The sequence below is a fragment of the Hyperolius riggenbachi genome, chromosome 4 (genome assembly GCF_040937935.1).
Source record: "Hyperolius riggenbachi isolate aHypRig1 chromosome 4, aHypRig1.pri, whole genome shotgun sequence".
In the NCBI taxonomy this organism is placed as follows: domain Eukaryota; kingdom Metazoa; phylum Chordata; class Amphibia; order Anura; family Hyperoliidae; genus Hyperolius; species Hyperolius riggenbachi.
Window position 1 is genome coordinate 409,568,272 of NC_090649.1, and position 19,947 is coordinate 409,588,218.

At 46.3% G+C, this 19,947-nt stretch overlaps 1 protein-coding gene across 1 annotated transcript in view; it reads right to left on the bottom strand.

The window, feature by feature from the left end:
- SLC1A4 (solute carrier family 1 member 4) overlaps positions 1 to 19,947 on the bottom strand; it is a 102,398-nt gene that overhangs the window by 17,405 nt on the left and 65,046 nt on the right. The window contains exons 4-5 of the mRNA XM_068232328.1: positions 16,195 to 16,361; positions 9,437 to 9,670 (exon numbers count right to left, since the gene is read on the bottom strand). Coding sequence (XP_068088429.1) covers positions 9,437 to 9,670; positions 16,195 to 16,361 — 401 coding nt within the window. The remainder of the gene's footprint in view (positions 1 to 9,436; positions 9,671 to 16,194; positions 16,362 to 19,947) is intronic.

Here is a 19,947-nt window from a genome sequence, read left to right on the forward strand (position 1 = left end):
CCCCTTATATAAGGCAGGCCATTACGGTCACTCGTGTGCTGCCTGCGTTAGTGAGAGTAGGGCGAGCTGCTGCAGACTGTCTCTCAGGGAAAGATTAGTTAGGCTTAACTTGTTCCTGTCTGGCTGCATACCTGTTCTGTGAACCCACCACTGCATACCTGTGCTGGGAACCCACCACTGCATACCTGTGCTGTGAACCCACCACTGCATACCTGTGCTGTGAACCCACCACTGCATACCTGTTCTGTGAACCCACCACTGCATACCTGTGCTGTGAACCCACCACTGCATACCTGTTCAGTGAACCCACCACTGCATACCTGTGCTGTGAACCCACCACTGCATACCTGTTCAGTGAACCTGCCACTGCATACCTGTTCTGTGAACCCACCACTGCATACCTGTTCAGTGAACCCACCACTGCATACCTGTTCAGTGAACCCACCACTGCATACCTGTTCAGTGAACCTGCCACTGCATACCTGTTCTGTGAACCCACCACTGCATACCTGTTCAGTGAACCCACCACTGCATACCTGTGCTGTGAACCCACCACTGCATACCTGTTCAGTGAACCCACCACTGCATACCTGTGCTGTGAACCCACCACTGCATACCTGTTCTGTGAACCCACCACTGCATACCTGTTCTGTGAACCCGCCACTGCATACCTGTTGTGTTCAGTGAACCCGCCACTGCATACCTGTTCTGTTCAGTGGACCCGCCACTGTATACCTGTTTAGTGACCCCGCCACTGCATACCTGTTGTGTTCAGTGAACCTGCCACTGCATACCTGTTCTGTGAACCCGCCACTGTATACCTGTTCTATTCAGTGAACCCGCCACTGCATACCTGTTCTGTTCAGTGGACCCGCCACTGTATACCTGTTCAGTGAACCCACCACTGCATACCTGTGCTGTGAACCCACCACTGCATACCTGTTCTGTGAACCCACCACTGCATACCTGTTCAGTGAACCCACCACTGCATACCTGTTGTGTTCAGTGAACCCGCCACTGCATACCTGTTCTGTTCAGTGGACCCGCCACTGTATACCTGTTTAGTGACCCCGCCACTGCATACCTGTTGTGTTCAGTGAACCTGCCACTGCATACCTGTTCTGTGAACCCGCCACTGTATACCTGTTCTGTTCAGTGAACCCGCCACTGCATACCTGTTCTGTTCAGTGGACCCGCCACTGTATACCTGTTTAGTGACCCCGCCACTGCATACCTGTTGTGTTCAGTGAACCTGCCACCGTATACCTGTACTGTTCAGTGAACCCGCCACTGCATACCTGTTCTGTGAACCCACCACTGCATACCTGTTCAGTGAACCCACCACTGCATACCTGTTCTGTTCAGTGGACCCGCCACTGTATACCTGTTTAGTGACCCCGCCACTGCATACCTGTTGTGTTCAGTGAACCTGCCACTGCATACCTGTTCTGTGAACCCGCCACTGTATACCTGTTCTGTTCAGTGAACCCGCCACTGCATACCTGTTCTGTTCAGTGGACCCGCCACTGTATACCTGTTTAGTGACCCCGCCACTGCATACCTGTTGTGTTCAGTGAACCCGCCACTGTATACCTGTACTGTTTAGTGAACCCGCCACTGCATACCTGTTCTGTTCAGTGAACCCGCCACTGCATACCTGTTCTGTTCAGTGGACCTGCCACTGTATACCTGTTTAGTGAACCCGCCACTGCATACCTGTTGTGTTCAGTGAACCCGCCACTGTATACCTGTACTGTTCAGTGAACCTGCCACTGCATACCTGTTCTGTTCAGTGGACCCGCCACTGTATACCTGTTTAGTGAACCCGCCACTGCATACCTGTTGTGTTCAGTGAACCTGCCACTGCATACCTGTTCTGTGAACCCGCCACTGTATACCTGTTCTGTTCAGTGAACCGGCCACTGCATACCTGTTCTGTTCAGTGGACCCGCCACTGTATACCTGTTTAGTGACCCCGCCACTGCATACCTGTTGTGTTCAGTGAACCTGCCACTGTATACCTGTTCTGTTCAGTGAACCCGCCACTGCATACCTGTTCTGTTCAGTGGACCCGCCACTGTATACCTGTTCAGTGAACCCACCACTGCATACCTGTGCTGTGAACCCACCACTGCATACCTGTTCTGTGAACCCACCACTGCATACCTGTTCAGTGAACCCACCACTGCATACCTGTTGTGTTCAATGAACCCGCCACTGCATACCTGTTCTGTTCAGTGGACCCGCCACTGTATACCTGTTTAGTGACCCCGCCACTGCATACCTGTTGTGTTCAGTGAACCTGCCACTGCATACCTGTTCTGTGAACCCGCCACTGTATACCTGTTCTGTTCAGTGAACCCGCCACTGCATACCTGTTCTGTTCAGTGGACCCGCCACTGTATACCTGTTTAGTGACCCCGCCACTGCATACCTGTTATGTTCACTGAACCTGCCACTGTATACCTGTACTGTTCAGTGAACCCGCCACTGCATACCTGTTCTGTGAACCCACCACTGCATACCTGTTCAGTGAACCCACCACTTCATACCTGTTCTGTTCAGTGAACCCGCCACTGTATACCTGTTCAGTGAACCCGCCACTGCATACCTGTTGTGTTCAGTGAACCCGCCACTGTATACCTGTACTGTTTAGTGAACCCGCCACTGCATACCTGTTCTGTTCAGTGAACCCGCCACTGCATACCTGTTCTGTTCAGTGAACCCGCCACTGCATACCTGTTCTGTTCAGTGGACCTGCCACTGTATACCTGTTTAGTGAACCTGCCACTGCATACCTGTTGTGTTCAGTGAACCCACCACTGTATACCTGTACTGTTCAGTGAACCCGCCACTGCATACCTGTTCTGTTAAGTGGACCCGCCACTGTATACCTGTTTAGTGAACCCGCCACTGCATACCTGTTGTGTTCAGTGAACCTGCCACTGCATACCTGTTCTGTGAACCCGCCACTGTATACCTGTTCTGTTCAGTGAACCCGCCACTGCATACCTGTTCTGTTCAGTGGACCCGCCACTGTATACCTGTTTAGTGACCCCGCCACTGCATACCTGTTGTGTTCAGTGAACCTGCCACTGTATACCTGTACTGTTCAGTGAACCCGCCACTGCATACCTGTTCTGTGAACCCACCACTGCATACCTGTTCAGTGAACCCACCACTGCATACCTGTTCTGTTCAGTGAACCCGCCACTGTATACCTGTTCAGTGAACCCGCCACTGCATACCTGTTGTGTTCAGTGAACCCGCCACTGTATACCTGTACTGTTTAGTGAACCCGCCACTGCATACCTGTTCTGTGAACCCACCACTGCATACCTGTTCAGTGAACCCACCACTGCATACCTGTTCTGTTCAGTGAACCCGCCACTGTATACCTGTTCAGTGAACCCGCCACTGCATACCTGTTGTGTTCAGTGAACCCGCCACTGTATACCTGTACTGTTTAGTGAACCCGCCACTGCATACCTGTTCTGTTCAGTGGACCCGCCACTGTATACCTGTTTAGTGAACCCGCCACTGCATACCTGTTGTGTTCAGTGAACCCGCCACTGTATACCTGTACTGTTCAGTGAACCCACCGCATCAGTGCGCATACCTGTGCAGTTAAGTGAACCCACCTACCTACGTGAGTGCACGCAGTGTGATATACCACTCCGTGCATACCCGATATGGACAAAACAGGTAGAGGAAGAGGTAGTGCCAGAGCCAGAGGAAGGCCACCCGGCAGGTCTGCGCGAGGTCGTGTAAATGTAATTTCGTGTGGACCTGGCCCACAGTACAGTGCTCGGAAGAAGGCACGTCCCATCACGTCCCAAGATTGTCAGGACGTGGTTGAGTATTTAGCGACACAGAACACCTCATCTTGCTCAGCCACCAGCGCTACTACTAGCACCACTTCCGCTGCATTTGACACTTCGCAAGAATTATTTAGTGGTGAAATCACTGATGCACAGCCATTGTTGTTACAGCCAGATGAATTTTCACCAGCTCATATGTCTGCGTTACGCGGCAACACTATGGATGTAACGTGTAAGGAGGATGAAGGACCTACTGATGGTGCATGTTTGGATTTTTCTGAGTCAAGCGAAGCTGGGCAGGATGACTACGATGATGACGATGATAGGGATCCTCTGTATGTTCCCAATAGAGGAGATGAAGAGGGGGACAGTTCAGAGGGGGAGTCAGAGAGTAGTAGGAGGAGAGAAGTTGCTGAAAGAAGCTGGGGCAGCTCTTCGTCAGAAACAGCTGGTGGCAGAGTCCGGCACCATGTATCGCCACCTATGTACAGCCAGCCAACTTGCCCTTCAGCATCAGCTGCTGAGGTCCCCATAGTGCCCACATCCCAGGGTGGCTCAGCGGTGTGGAAATTTTTTAATGTGTGTGCCTCAGATCGGACCAAAGCCATCTGTTCGCTCTGCCAACAAAAATTGAGCCGTGGAAAGGCCAACACTCACGTAGGGACAAGTGCCTTACGAAGGCACCTGGAGAAAAGGCACAAACAGCAATGGGATGGCCACCTGAGCAAAAGCAGCAGCAGCACACAAAAGCAAAGCCACCCTCCTTCTCCTCTTCCTCCTCCATCAGGTGCATTATCTGCTTCTGCCGCTTTCTCCCTTCCACCTTCACAGGCACCCTCCTCCAATCCGCCTCTGCCCTTGAGCGGTTCCTGCTCCTCTGCCCACAGCAGCAGTCAGGTGTCCGTGAAGGAAATGTTTGAGCGGAAGAAGCCAATTTCGGCCAGTCACCCCCTTGCCCGGCGTCTGACAGCTGGCGTGGCGGAACTGTTAGCTCGGCAGCTGTTACCATACCGGCTGGTGGACTCTGAGGCCTTCCGTAAATTTGTGGCCATCGGAACACCGCAGTGGAAGATGCCAGGCCGCACTTATTTTTCGAGAAAGGCCATACCCCAACTGCACCGTGAAGTTGAGAGGCAAGTGGTGTCATCTCTTGCGAAGAGCGTTGGGTCAAGGGTACACCTGACCACGGATGCCTGGTCTGCCAAGCACGGGCAGGGCCGCTACATTACGTACACAGCCCATTGGGTGAACCTGGTGGTGAACGATGGCAAGCAGGGCGCAGCGGACCAAATTGTGACACCTCCACGGCTTGCAGGCAGGCCTCCTGCCACCTCCTCTCCTCCTGCTACATGCTCTTCACTGTCCTCCTCCTCCTTGGCTGAGTGGCAGTTCTCCTCTCCAGCTACACAGCCCCAGCTCCGCAGGGCCTATGCTGCATGCCAGGTACGACGGTGTCACGCCATCTTAGACATGTCTTGTCTCAAAGCGGAGAGTCACACTGGAGCAGCTCTCCTGGCTGCTCTTAAGAAACAGGTGGATGAGTGGCTGACCCCGCACCACCTGGAGATAGGCAACGTGGTGTGCGACAACGGCAGCAATCTGCTTGCCGCTTTGCATATGGGGAAGCTGACACACATACCCTGCATGGCACATGTCATGAATCTAGTGGTTCAAAGATTTGTGGCAAAGTACCCTGGCTTAGCGAATGTCCTGAAGCAGGCCAGGAAGTTCTGTGGGCATTTGAGGCGGTCTTACACAGCCATGGCACGCTTTGCGGAAATTCAGCGCATAAACAACATGCCGGTGAGACTCCTCATTTGCGATAGCCCGACTCGCTGGAACTCGACCCTGCTCATGTTCTCCCGCCTGCTAGAACAGAAGAAAGCCGTGACCCACTACCTCTACAACTACAGTAGAATGAAACAGTCTGGGAAGATGGGGATGTTCTGGCCCGACAACTGGACACTGCTGAAAAATGCATGCAGGCTCATGCGGCCGTTTGAGGAGGTGACCAACCTGGTGAGCCGCAGTGAGGGCACCATCAGCGACTTAATTCCCTACGCTTACTTCTTGGAGCGTGCTGTGCGTAGAGTGGCGGATGAAGCTGTGAATGAGCGTGACCAGGAACCGTTACGGCAGGAACAGGCATGGGACCAATTTTCATCAGACCCAGCTGTTTCCTCAACACCTGCGGCAGCACAGAGGGGGGAGGAGGAGGAAGAAGAGAAGTTGTGTGCAGAAGACGAGTCAGACTCAGAGGATGATGAGCAAGGTGTTTCTTTGGGGGAGGAGGAGGAGGAGGGGACAGCGGCAGGAGAACAACCGCAGCAGGCGTCGCAAGGGGCTTGTGCTGCTCAACCTTCCCGTGGTATTGTTCGCGGCTGGGGGGAGGAGGTTGACTTACCTGACGTCACTGAGGAAGAGCAAGAGGAGATGGAGGGTACTGGATCCGACTTTGTGCAGATGTCGTCTTTTATGCTGTCCTGCCTGTTGGGGGACCCCCGTATAAAAAACCTCAAGGGGAATGAGCTGTACTGGGTGGCCACACTACTAGACCCTCGGTACAGGCACAAAGTGGCGGACCTGTTACCAACTCACCGGAAGGTGGAAAGGATGCAGCACATGCAGAACCAGCTGTCAACTATGCTTTACAATGCCTTTAAGGGTGATGTGACAGCACAACGCCAGCAAGGTACCACTGCCACTAATCCTCCTCCCGTGTCCACGCAGTCAAAGACAGGACGCTCCAGCGATCTCATGGTGATGTCGGACATGCGGACGTTCTTTAGTCCAACGCCTCGCCGTAGCCCTTCCGGATCCACCCTCCACCAACGCCTGGAACGGCAGGTAGCCAACTACCTGGCCTTAAGTGTGGATGTAGACACTGCTGTGAACAGCGATGAGGAACCCTTGAACTACTGGGTGCGCAGGCTTGACCTGTGGCCAGAGCTGTCCCAATTTGCCATCCAACTTCTCTCCTGCCCTGCCGCAAGCGTCCTGTCAGAAAGGACCTTCAGCGCAGCTGGAGGCATTGTCACAGAGAAGAGAAGTCGCCTAAGTCACAAAAGTGTTAAGTACCTCACCTTTATCAAAATGAATGAGGCATGGATCCCGGAGGGCTGCTGCCCGCCCCAAGACTAAGTCAGTCCCCGCACACACAGCATCTCTGTCTGCACGCCATGTGACTGGCTGCCTGGCCTGCCCCAAGAAGACTAAGTCGCTCCCAGTCCCTCCACACAGCATGTCTGCCTGCAGGCCGCTTGACTACCTTCTCCGCCACCACCAACAGGGTCCGGGACTCCAGGCGGAATGCTGAATTTTTTAGGCCGCTGCTAGCAGCGGCCGCTGTAATAATTTTTCTGGTGCGTGTACATGACTGCCTAATTTTTCTGGCTGCACTGCGGGCAGCTGCAACAACAAAAGAAAAGGCATGTACATGCGCCCATTCCCCTTCGTGATCATTACCTTGCCGTGGTGAAGGGGCTTGCGTATCACAATGAAGCAATGACCGGCGCCTAGATGAGTGTCTCGGGGGGCACACAAAAGATAATAAGGTCGTTGCTTCATTGTGGTCAGACCAAATTTGATCAGCTGGACAGTCACTGTTCTGTCATTCAGCTACATCAGCCAGGCGACCATATGGGCTGTAAAGCCACCAAAACCTGCACTCTCGCCATGGTGCGCACCAGTCCAGCACGGCCGTCACTACACAAACAGCTGTTTGCGGTGCGTTACACGGTGAGTTTGGTGTGTCAGTGTGAAGCAGTACCTTAATTACACTATCTGATTGATGTATACACATGCAAGATGTTTTAAAGCACTTTAGGCCTGTCATTTAGCATTCAATGTGATTTCTGCCCTTAAAACGCTGCTTTGCGTCAAATCCAGATTTTTCCCGGGGACTTTTGGCATGTATCCCACTCCGCCATGCCCCCCTCTAGGTGTTAGACCCCTTGAAACATCTTTTCCATCACTTTTGTGGCCAGCATAATTATTTTTTTTTTTCAAAGTTCGCATCCCCATTGAAGTCTATTGCGGTTCGCGAACTTTAACGCGAACCGAACCTTCCGCGGAAGTTCGCGAACCTAAAATCGGAGGTTCGGCCCAACTCTATGCGACACATCACTGGGAAAGCGGGGTTACATGCCATACAGCAATATATACATATAGGAAGTGTTTCTGATGCTGAAATATGAGATGAGGATAATTAATATAGAATTGGGAATACTGAATACAAATAATGATCCTGAATATGTTGTTGTGGTGCCTCTTTAAACTCTTGGGACAAAAAAGAGGCATTACAGGAGGATAGAAAACATATTAAACACTTAAGTCTATCCCGCCGGATGCCAGGAGAGAGAGAGGCAGGGGGAGGAGAGAAAGCCGGCGGCTTCATTTGCTACATTGCCGCCGGCTTAATTTCATTAAATGAAAGCACTTTTGACACATTTGGCCGCAGCGAGACGGCCAGAACATATTTTAATCTTTACTGCAATCATTTCATTTCTAACATTGGCCGCACCACCGCGGCCAGTTCGCACATTGACCGGCCAGAACCCGAAGTGGCCGGCCAGAACGCAAAATGGCCAAACTTCGGGTTTTGGCCGTAACATATATATATATATAGAGTGCTTGGGGGGGGGGGGAGGGGGGGCATGTAAAACTTGCACCAGGGCCCATAGCTATTTAGCTACCCCACTGTCAGTTGTCATCTATGCAAAAGAGCTCCTCTGAGCTCTTCGATCAAACTTGGTCTCTACAGCTATTTTCTGAAGCACTTGTACATCAAGGATACAGTAAGGCTCCCTGCACACCACATGCGATTCCGATTTCAAATCAATTTTCACATGCAATTCCAATTTCCTATTTTTAATCGGTATTGCATGCTGCGTTTATTCTGCGTTTTTCTTTTGATAGCATCCAGGAAAAATCGGAATCGGAATTGCAAATCGGAATCACAAATCAGATTTGCAGTGTGCAGGGAGCCTAATGCTGGATACACACGGTTCGTTCCCGCGCTCGATTCCCGTTGATGCGCCGCTCGATTCCCATCGATTCATTTATTTCCGACATGTCCGATTCGCGGTTCGATGGATCGTTAGGTCGATTTGCCATACTTTACATGGCAATCAACCTAAAAATCATCGAAATGTGCTCGGAAATGTTCGGGAAAAATCGATTCGTCGGAAATCGAGCGGCGCATTCGATGCGGGAACGAACCGTGTGTATTCAGCACAAAAGACAACTTCAGATAAGGTTTTACTGCAGAGAAGTTCAAGGGGGTCATCAGCTCTTCTGTTTCATAGTTTAATATACAGAATGTCGTTTGTAAACTGCAAATATGACAGAATTATGCTATATTATAAAAAAAACTAAATAAAAATATGAGACTCTTTTCTATTTCTTAGCTGTACTACACATACAATTCATTATCTCATAAGTTTTTTTTTTTTTGCACATCATTGTCACTTTAGTGGCCACAGAAGAGAATACAAAAGACAGGGATGATTTTAGTTTTAATAACCCAAGATGCCTCCTGAGTAAATGGAAGGTGTGCATTATGCATACACATTATGTGTTTGCTTTACACGACCAGCAATGAAGTCATAGCTTACCTGGAGGAGGTGGCAAACGCAGTTGCAAAAGGCGTTATTAGGCCGAGTAGGAATGGGAAGGGATTTTTCCTCGTAAATGCAAAGTAAATAAGTGGAAGTACTATTCCTCCGTGGATAATGTGGCCCAGAATGGATGCCATGATGTACTTCCCGAGGCTGGTCACCAGGAGAACAATGTTTCCCATCTCCACTATCTTGCTGGCCACTAGAAACATAATTCCAACAGGGACATACCTGCATAACAATACAAGATGGTTAGATACATGTATGTGTAAACATACCCTAAGAAAAGACACGTGAGTCATCCCTTTAATGGTGGACACTAATGATCCGATCTTTTTTGTCCAATCTTACCAAATCTATGTAGTAGACAAGTAAACTGAGTGAATATATTGCATTGATACTTTAGGCAGTCCCTTATATTCAGGGGTCTAGTCCTGGGAAAAGAAGTGAGTGGACTCACCTCGAAAAACATGGGGCGCCAAAAAAATGGGCGTGGTCAAGCATAATGTGGGCGTGGTCACGGGTGGGGCCAAATATACATGACCTTAGCAGTGATGTAAAAGGTCTGCCGGGGAAGTTTGAGCTCTGCCGTAGTGTATCCCCCAAAATAGATGCAATCTGACAGCATTTCACCAAAAAGACACATAATCTGGTAGAAGTTCCTCCAAAATACAGATAATATGGCAGTGGTTCCCCCAAAATAGACAATGTGGCAGCAGCAGTTCCCCCAACATACACATAATTTGGAAGCAGTTCCCCCAAATACGCGAAACCTGGCAGCGGATCACCCAAAATACACGTAACACCCAAAATACATATAATCTGGCAGCAGTGGTCCCCCAAACATACATAATCTGGCAGCTGTTTCCCAAAATACACGTAATCTGGCAGCAGACGTTCCCCTAACATACACATAATCTGGCAGCTATTCCCCAAAATACATAACAGCGGTTCCACAAAAATGCACATAATCTGACATAACAGCAGTTCCCCTAAAATAGGTACCCCCAGCATAGGTAGCCAGGTCTATAGGTGTCCCCAGTATAAGTAGCCATGAGTATAGTAGTCCCAGTATATGTAGCCAGAGGTATATGTGCCTAGTATATGTAGCCAGAGGTATATGTCCCCAGTATATGTAGCCATGGGTATATGTGCCAGTATATGTAGTCAGGGGTATATGTCCCAGTATATGTAGCCAGGGGTACATGTGCCCAGTATATGTAGCCAGGGGTATGTGTCCCCAGTATATGTAGTCAGGGGTATATATGCCCAGTTTATATAGCCAGGGGTATATGTGCCCAGTATATGTAGTCAGGGGGTATATGTGCCCAGTATATGTAGGCAGGGCAGGTGTATATGTGCCCAGTATATGTAGGTAGGGGTATATGTGCCCCAGTATATGTAGCCAGGGATGTATGTGTCCCCAGTATATGTAGCCAGGGGTATATGTGCCCCAGTATATGTAGCCAGGGGTATATGTGCCCCAGTATATGTAGCCAGGGATGTATGTGTCCCCAGTATATGTAGCCAGGGGTATATGTGCCCCAGTATATGTAGCCAGGGGTATATGTGCCCCAGTATATGTAGCCAGGGATGTATGTGTCCCCAGTATATGTAGCCAGGGGTATATGTGCCCCAGTATATGTAGCCAGGGGGTATATGTCCCCAGTATATGTAGGCAGGGGTATATGTGCCCAGTATATGTAGCCAGGGGTATATGTCCCCAGTATATGTAGTCAGGGGGTATATGTCCCCAGTATATGTAGCCAGGGGTATATGTGCCCAAGTATATGTAGCCAGGGGTATATGTGCCCCAGTATATGTAGCCAGGGATGTATGTGTCCCCAGTATATGTAGCCAGGGGGTATATGTGCCCAGTATATGTAGCCAGGGGGTATATGTGCCCAGTATATGTAGTCAGGGGGTTTATGTCCCCAGTATATGTAGCCAGGGGTATATGTCCCCAGTATATGTAGCCAGGGGGTATATGTGCCCAGTATATGTAGTCAGGGGGTATATGTCCCCAGAATATGTAATCATGTCCCTCCAGCATGAGGGGAGCGTCGGAACACCGGATCTGCGTGCAGCAAGTCTGGTCTGGACCAGACCAGGGCAGCGGCACGCAGATCCGGCGCCGGAACGAGGAGAGGTAAGTCCCGCCTGCTGCCGGCTTCCCGCACATTACTTCTGGAGGGGAGAGCGAGGGAAGGAGAGCCCCAAGGTGAGGGAGGGGGGGGGGAGATGTCCGCCCTCCCCCACCGCTGCTCCTAGCTCTCCTTCCACTGCGCTGCTCCCCTCCACAAATGCCAGGGGGGACGGCGTCCACCCTCGGGAAATAGTAAGTGGACGCCAAAGAAATGGTAAGATTGGAAAAAAAAGATTGCATCATTAGTGGCGACCATAAAGGTGGCCACACACGATATAATAAAATGATCCGATTTTACGGCAATTTGATAAATATGATCCTATCTCCCGAAAAAATAATTTTTTCTTCAATTTTTCTAAAGATTGTAGGGTGTGTGTCAGATTGAGAAATGTATTAATATTCACACCCTAGCAATTTGCTCAGAGTTTACAATAATTTTTAGCATAATTGGGGAAAAATAGAACATATGTGTGTGGTACATTGGTCATATTTGTGAAATGTTACAATCAGTCAGAAAAATTGATTGCATTTCTTGAATTGAACAGATATTTCAAAAACTGTATGGTGTGTGACCACCTTTAGAGTCCTGCCAATGTCTGCCCTATGTATAAAAGTTAGATCATTGACACTCTCAAAATGTATCTGAAAAACGTGATTTCTTTAGAAAACTCACACTACTCTTAGGCCTAGTGCACACCAGAGCGGTTCTGCTGCGGTTTGCGATCCGCTTGCGGGTGCGGATCCGCTGGGGTAATGTATTTCAATGGGCTGGTGCACACCAGAGCGGGAGGCGTTTTGCAGAAACGCATACTCCCGGGCTGCTGCAGATTTTGGATTGCGGATGCATTTCTGCCTCAATGTTAAGTAGAGGAAAAACGCAAACCGCTCTGAAAAACGCCTGTTCAGAGCGGTTTTGCTGGCGTTTTTGTTACAGAAGCTGTTCAGTAACAGCTTTACTGTAACAATATATGAAATGTACTACACCAAAACCGCTACACAAAACCGCAAAACGCTAGCTGAAACGCTACAGAAAAAGAAGAAAAAGCGTTTCAAAATCTGCTAGCATTTTGCGGATCTGCTAGCGGGTTTTGGTGCGCACCAGGCCTGAGAGACTATAAAGTCAAGCATTACACATATTTCCTTAGCATAAGAAGTTAAAATGACCTGCTGGGTCTTTTCTGTTCAACTCTCCCTCCGAGCCTCGTATGTGCTGTACGGTCATAGACCCGCCCCCTTGCAGATGAGTGCTGTGACGCTTCTGTGGCACTGTCTGTTCCAGAAACATAGTGCCATGGCACTTGTCTGCAAGGGGGTGTGGCTATGAGGAAATCAAGAAAAAGGTTTCTAGTCTCCTTTAGTGACACATGGGCCCATATGCAATTATTTTTTTCACCTGAGTTATCTCCTAGGAGATAATTTTCATCTTCTCTTTAAACTAATTTTTCAGCATTTTACAATTGAAAAAAATACCCAAAAGTTGGTGAAAAGTACTATGAAATTTATTTTGAGTATTTTTTCCCCTCACTGGTGGCTTAAAAAGCATTTTATGACAAGTTGTAAAAATATCACCTAGGAAAAAACTCAGGAGAAAAAGTGAATTGCATATGGCCCGTGTACTTTCAAGGAAACTTAAAGAGGAACTATAGAAAAAATAACGTGATGAATAAAATTGCTTATTTATTCATTTATAAATTAGTTGTCAGAAAGTGTTTGCCCATTGTAAAATCTTTCCTCTCCCTGATTTACATTCTGAAATGTATTGCAGGTGGCGACCTCTTTAGTCGTGCCAGGTGATCTCTACGGAATGTTTGGTTACTGTGCATTCCAAACACAGTGCAAATTATACCTGGTCTCCCAGAATGCTGGGAGGGGGGAGGGGATTCCACATAGCTAATCAGCCCATGCTAAACACTGGGAGGGCGGAGCTACATTCAATATACAGCAATGTAGGAAGTGTTTCTGATGCTGAAACTAGGAAAAAAGTGGGTATCCTGAATAATTTACTGCATTCTACTTTATGTCACTACAGTGCCTCTTTAAAGAAAAAGTGACACCCACGCTAACCTAGAAATAAAAAACACATATATAAGTAGATAAATACTACTTCTACTTGCATAACAGATGTATTGTGCTATACACATAATGACTCCTGTGCATTTTATAAAGGAAAAGCAGAAAATCCTATTCTAGGCAGTGCTAATGCTGACATCATATCCTCCCTGACTCTTCTTTTTCCCCCTCCCTTCTCTTGCTCATTGGGTATTCATTAGCTGCCCTCCTCCCAGAGTCTTCAGACACTCCCACTGATGTGTATACTAACAACTGCACTGTCTTTTTTTTATTTACACATCCAATCACTGAGTCACCTCAGCCTTGCTTGTAAACACAAGTAATCAGAGGGTGTTTCTGATAAGCAGCTACGCAGGGAAATAAATGGAATATATTATAGATAAAAAGGACTCCCAGCATTCAACTCTTTGGCACTGTTTGGCACTAGGGCCAGTGCTCCTAAAGTATGTGATAACTACAAACCATAACAGCAGAAAAAGTTTTGCAAGTTTTGAATGCAGGATTAGCATCTTTATCACTTAATACACTCAGACCAGTTGCTGTTGAAATTTGATTTTTATGGTGACAATACCACTTTGAGTGAGGATTATGCTACATACCAGCAGCTCTGGAGGTACAGTGCTGTAGGGAATTAATTTGCTTGGCTCACCTACTGCCCTTAAAGAGGAACTCCAGTAAGAATAATGTAATAAAAAAAGTGCTTAATGTTTACAATAATTATGTATAAATGATTTAGTCAGTGTTTGCTTATTGTAAAATCTTTCATCTCCCTGATTTACATTATGACATTTATCACATGGTGACATTTTGAGTGCTGGTAAGTGATGTCACTGGAAGGAGATGCTGCTTGCGTTTTTGGCAGAAGTAAACAGCTGCTATTTCCCACAATGCAACAAGGCACCCACAGTGTGATGTCAGTACCTCAGTGCTGTGAGGCGCTGACATCATTTGTGGGAGTGGTTTCACCACAATATCAGCCATACAGAGCCCCCTGATGATCCGTTTGAGAAAAGGAATAGATTTTTCATGGGAAAGAGAGTATCAGCTACTAATTGGGATGAAGTTCAATTCTTGGTTACGGTTTTAAGTGGAGTCTGAGTGTCTTGTGTGGATTTTTTCTGTAAGTGATGACATTTGAAATCGCACCTCTTGCAACAGAAAATTCTAGTTAGTGCTGAAATTAAAATTAATACCATTTTAAATGTATATTTATTATATATTTTTTTGTCTTTCAAAAGTTTTAAGCCCCATATCTTCTGAATAGTGTGTGTTCAGGAGCTGCCTTTGGTCTTAATTCAATACAATGCCTGTCAGAGAGATTATTATACAAAAAGGCTGATGATGAACCGAAGATAATAGTCACTTTGAGAAACAAAAGACTCTGCCTGATATTTAATGTGTGCACGACACTAACTTTTCACAGGCAAAGGAAGTATATTATTATTATTATTTAGTATTTACGATATAGCGCCAACCTCTTCTGCAGAGCTGTACTTAGTATTATATTGTATTGTCACTAAACTGTCACTCAGAGGAGCTCACAATTTAATCCCTACCATAGTCTTATGTCTAAGTATCGTGTAGTGTATGTATCATAGTCTAGGGTCAATTTAGGGGGAAGCCAATTAACTTATCTGTATGTTTTTGGGATGTGGGAGGAAATCTGAGTACCTGGAGGAAATCCCTGCAGACACACGGAGAACATACAAACTCTGTGCAGATAGTGCCCTGGCTAGAACCACACAGACACGGGAAGAACCTACAAACTCTGTGCAGATAGTGCAGTAACTATAATATATTTTGGATGATCTTTTTATTTAAAGGGGCACTACAGCGAAAAACTGTGAAATTTCAAATATGTGCAAACATATACAACAAAGAACTTTTGTCCTATAATGCTGTCACTTACAGTAGGTAGTAGAAATCTGACAGAAGTGACAGGTTTTGGAATAGTCCATCTCTTCATAGGGAATTCTCAGCAAGGCTTTTATTCTTTATAAAGATTTTCCCGAAAAAGGATTTAAACAATGATGCTGGCCAGCCTCCCTGCTCCCTACACAGTTCTTTGGCAGTTGGACAGAGCAACTGCCATTCACTAAGTGCTTTTGAAAATAAATATATCCCTGAAAATCCCCTATAAAGAGATGGACTAGTCCAAAACCTGTCACTTCTGTCAAATTTCTACTACCTACTGTAAGTGACAGCAACATAGGAGAAAAGTAATTTATGGCTCATTTTACTCTGGAAAAAATGTACTTCTTATTTGTACATGTTTGCACATATTTTTTAATTTTATAGTTTTTCGCTGTAGTGCCCCTTTAATGCTTTGTAGGTTCATTCTTTACCTAGGTAATGCTGCACATCATAGTAGGTTTATAAAAAGGTCTTTTGATTCTTATGTTTCTCTTCACTGAAGAGCTGGAGGCTGATTCTCCCTGTGCTGCCTGGTGATTTTGCAATATGTACTTGACCCTTGTATGTTATCATTAAAAAGCTGTTGTCCTGTGCAGAGGAAATAGGAACACCTGTATGAATTTACCACATAATCCAAGACACGAGAACCATTGTCGCCTCATTAAAAGCATTGAAAAATCTGATCAGCTCTTCTCCTTCTGGTCCCAACTTTTTCAATGCCACTCCCAGGACAAGAGCAAAGAGGACCAGTCCCAGAATATTCATTCCTTCTACCTCTGTACCTACAGGCACCTGTGAAGAGATATTACATGAGTTTCAATTCTTGATAAATGCTAATAAAATACAGTCAGGTCCATAAATATTGGGACAATGACACAATTCTAACATTAGAAATGAAACAAACACAATGTGTTTTAACTGCAGACTGTCTGCTTTAATGTGAGGCTATTTACATCCGAACCAGGTGAACGATGTAGAAATTACAACAGTTTGCATATGTGCCTCCCACTTGTTAAGGTAGTAAAAGTAATTGGACAGAATAAAAATAATTTCAATAATTGGTTGCAAATCCTTTGCAGTCAATTACAGCCTGAAGTGTGGAACGTATAGACATCACCTGACGCTGGGTTTCATGCCTGGTAATGCTCTGGAGGTCTCTACAGCAACTGTCTTCAGTTTCTACTTTTTCTTGGGGCATTTTCCCTTCAGTTTTGTCTTCAGCTAGTGACATACATGCTCAATCAGATTCAGGTCAGGTGACTGACTTAGCCATTGCATAATATTCCACTTCTTTCCCTTCAAAAGCTCTTTGGTTGCTTTTGCAGTATGCTTTGGGTGATTATCCATCTGCACTGTGAAGCGCCGTCCTGAATTTACAACACAGGAGCCTATAATTACAGATCTCCTGGCACCTTAGACTTTGCCCTCCATGAACCTACAAACCCCTGCCGAAACCGCACGTGTGCTGGCTGTCCCAGCGGTCACTTCTCCCTTACTTACCATGCCCGTCATAGGTAGCTACAGGTGACCTTTAGTATTAGGTAGCCAGAGGAACCTAAGTATTAGGTAGCTAGAGGTGCCACTGACTGAATGGAAGTCTCCTCGGTGGAATGCTGAGAGCCTGGGTGAATAAGGTTTCATTTACGCTCTGAATAGGGAATGAAGGAGAGAGCTGCCTCTCCATTATCAGGCACGTGCCTACAGTGCCTTAGGGTAAATCCGGCCCTGGCACCATCGAAAGAGTTCTGAAGCATTTGGCTGAATATGAGCAGATAATATTGCCCGAAACACTTCTGAATTTATCCTGCTGCTTTTGTCAAAGTCAACAATCAAAAGAAGACTTCACCAGAGTGAATACAGAGGGTTCACCACAAGATGTAAACCAATGGTGAGCCTCAAAAACAGGAAGGCCAAATTAGAGTTTGCCAACTCTTTTGCCAAACGACATCTATAAAGCCTTCACAGTTCTGGAACAACATCTTATGGACAGATGAGACCAAGCTCAACTTGTACCAGAGTGATGAGAAGAGTATGGAGAAGGAAAGGAACTGCTCATGATCCGAAGCATACCAACTCATCAGTGTAGCATGGTGGTGGTAGTGTCATGGCATAGGCATGTATGGCAGCTAATGTACCCAGTTCTCTTGTATTTATTGATGATGTGACTGCTGGCAAAAGCAGCAGGATACATTCAGTAGTGTTTCAGGCAATATTATCTGCTCATATTCAGCCAAAAGATTCAAAGTTAGGCTTCCAGTTTTTGATGTTCAGAACAGCCCTACATTTCCATTTTCCCATCACTTGCTAAAAATCCTTAAGTTTTCTGTTGTCAATTTTTCATTCAATCTAGGTATAGATGTGACTCCCTCCTGACATATGGAGGAAAACAAAAAATCCCAAATATCTGTTCACATATGAAGACACACCCAGTTACTTCACTCGATCAGCTGGCAACAAAGCTAACTAGGTTCTACACCGAGATGGGCAACGCGCACCATGGGGATAAGAGTTGGCTAAGTATATATTTGCCCTTGAGATAATTCTTTTCTCTACAAAGGTGCCGTTACACTTTAGCTGGTGTACCTCTGAGAGTTCATATATGAAAATACTTCAGCTTCTAATGACCTGCATGGAAGGTCACTGAGCCTTAACCTTTACCAATGGTGCCAATTATCTGATACTTTCTGCAAATTACTTCAATTGTTTTCATATCACAGCCCATAAAAACTTTCTGGCTGACCTCTGAGGAAATCCAACAAGAACATCATTGAATGGTATTAAATGCTTATTAATTGCCAGTTTCCTGTAATATTGCAGACATTGGTTCATTAGCTGGACCAGAGAAGGTCCTAATGAGAGTATTGTGATGTTGGTCTGCACTCTAAAATCTATGTTATTATTCAGATACAAAGGGAAATTACTGAGATTAGGAGGTGAGTCAAGGGACATCTCATTTCAAAACAGCTTTTATAGGAAATGACTTCAGAGCACAAAACATGCATTATGTTCTATAAATTAGTAAGAAGGATCTATTATATTTAACTGATGGATTACATGAAGGCAGCGCTTAATATTAAAATCCAGCTGGTTCCCAGCAAAATGAGGCAGCATAATATGCATCAGTAGTTTGTCAGTTAAATTTAAAGAGGAACTTTAGCGAAAAGGAAAAAATGAATCAATACAATGTAAAGTGAAGAATTAAAAAATAGAGATCAAGAAATTATTGATATTTGCCATGTAATCTGTTCATATTATTTGATCCACAATCAGCCCACATATAATCATCTGCCAGAGATGAAAAAAAAAAACAGACAGCACCAACTGCCATTATCAAAAACCACACACACTAACAATGCCATAGGCTAAAAGGTTGTTTGATTCTGGACTGGATAAGGAAACCAGTGCAGGGATTCACAGAGGGGAGCTGCCGTGGTGGAGCGATGGGAGGAGTGGATAATTCTGGCATTCATTACGGAATGCAGCGGGGCAATTCGGGTCATAGGGAGACCAGACAGAAGGGCATTGCAATAGTTGAGGTGGGAAATTATGAGGGCATGGATGAGGAGTTTGGTGGTGGCAGAGGTCAGGGCGGATCTTGCAGATGTTATGGAGGTGAAAGTTACAGGACTTTGTGAGGTTTTGGTGAGGGTGACACCCAGAGAGCGGGATTGAGAGGTAGGGTGAATGGTAGTGTGGTTAACAGTGACATGCACATCTGGGAGGATCAGGGATGGCCGGGGTGGGAAGATCATTCCGTTTTGTCCAGGTTTAGTTTCAGGAACCTAGCGGACATCCAGGAGGAGATGGCTGATAGGCAGTAGGAGACCTTGTCCCTGGTAGTGGTGGATAGGTCAGGGGTGTAGAGGTAGCTCTGGGTGTCAACTGCATACAGGTGATAGTTAAAACCCATGGAGCTGCCAATGCTTTACACATTGCCTTATACACATTAAACCCTAATATGTATCATTGTCTAAGCCTTATTCTAGGCACAAATGTGTCCTAGATTTATCCAGGCACTTAGTGGCAGAGTTTGTTTTTATCTGTCTACAAGCTCCTTAACCACTTCCCCTCCCCCGGGATGAGTAACTATGTCCCTGCATTTCCTCATATCTTCTTGCAGGGACGTAGCTACTACCCCCCCCCCTCCCCCACGCTCCTTACTGCCACCAATCGCTAGACAGGAGATCAATGAATGGGAATGTAGGGAAACGATACTTACAGGTCCACACATTACTTCCTGTTTGCATAGTAATACTATGCATAGGAAAGTTATGTGCAAGGACATGTTGTGGCCAAAAAATATATATATATATTTAAAATAACATTACATCTACAAACATTTTTTTTATCAAAAGACATTTTTTTACACTTAAAATGA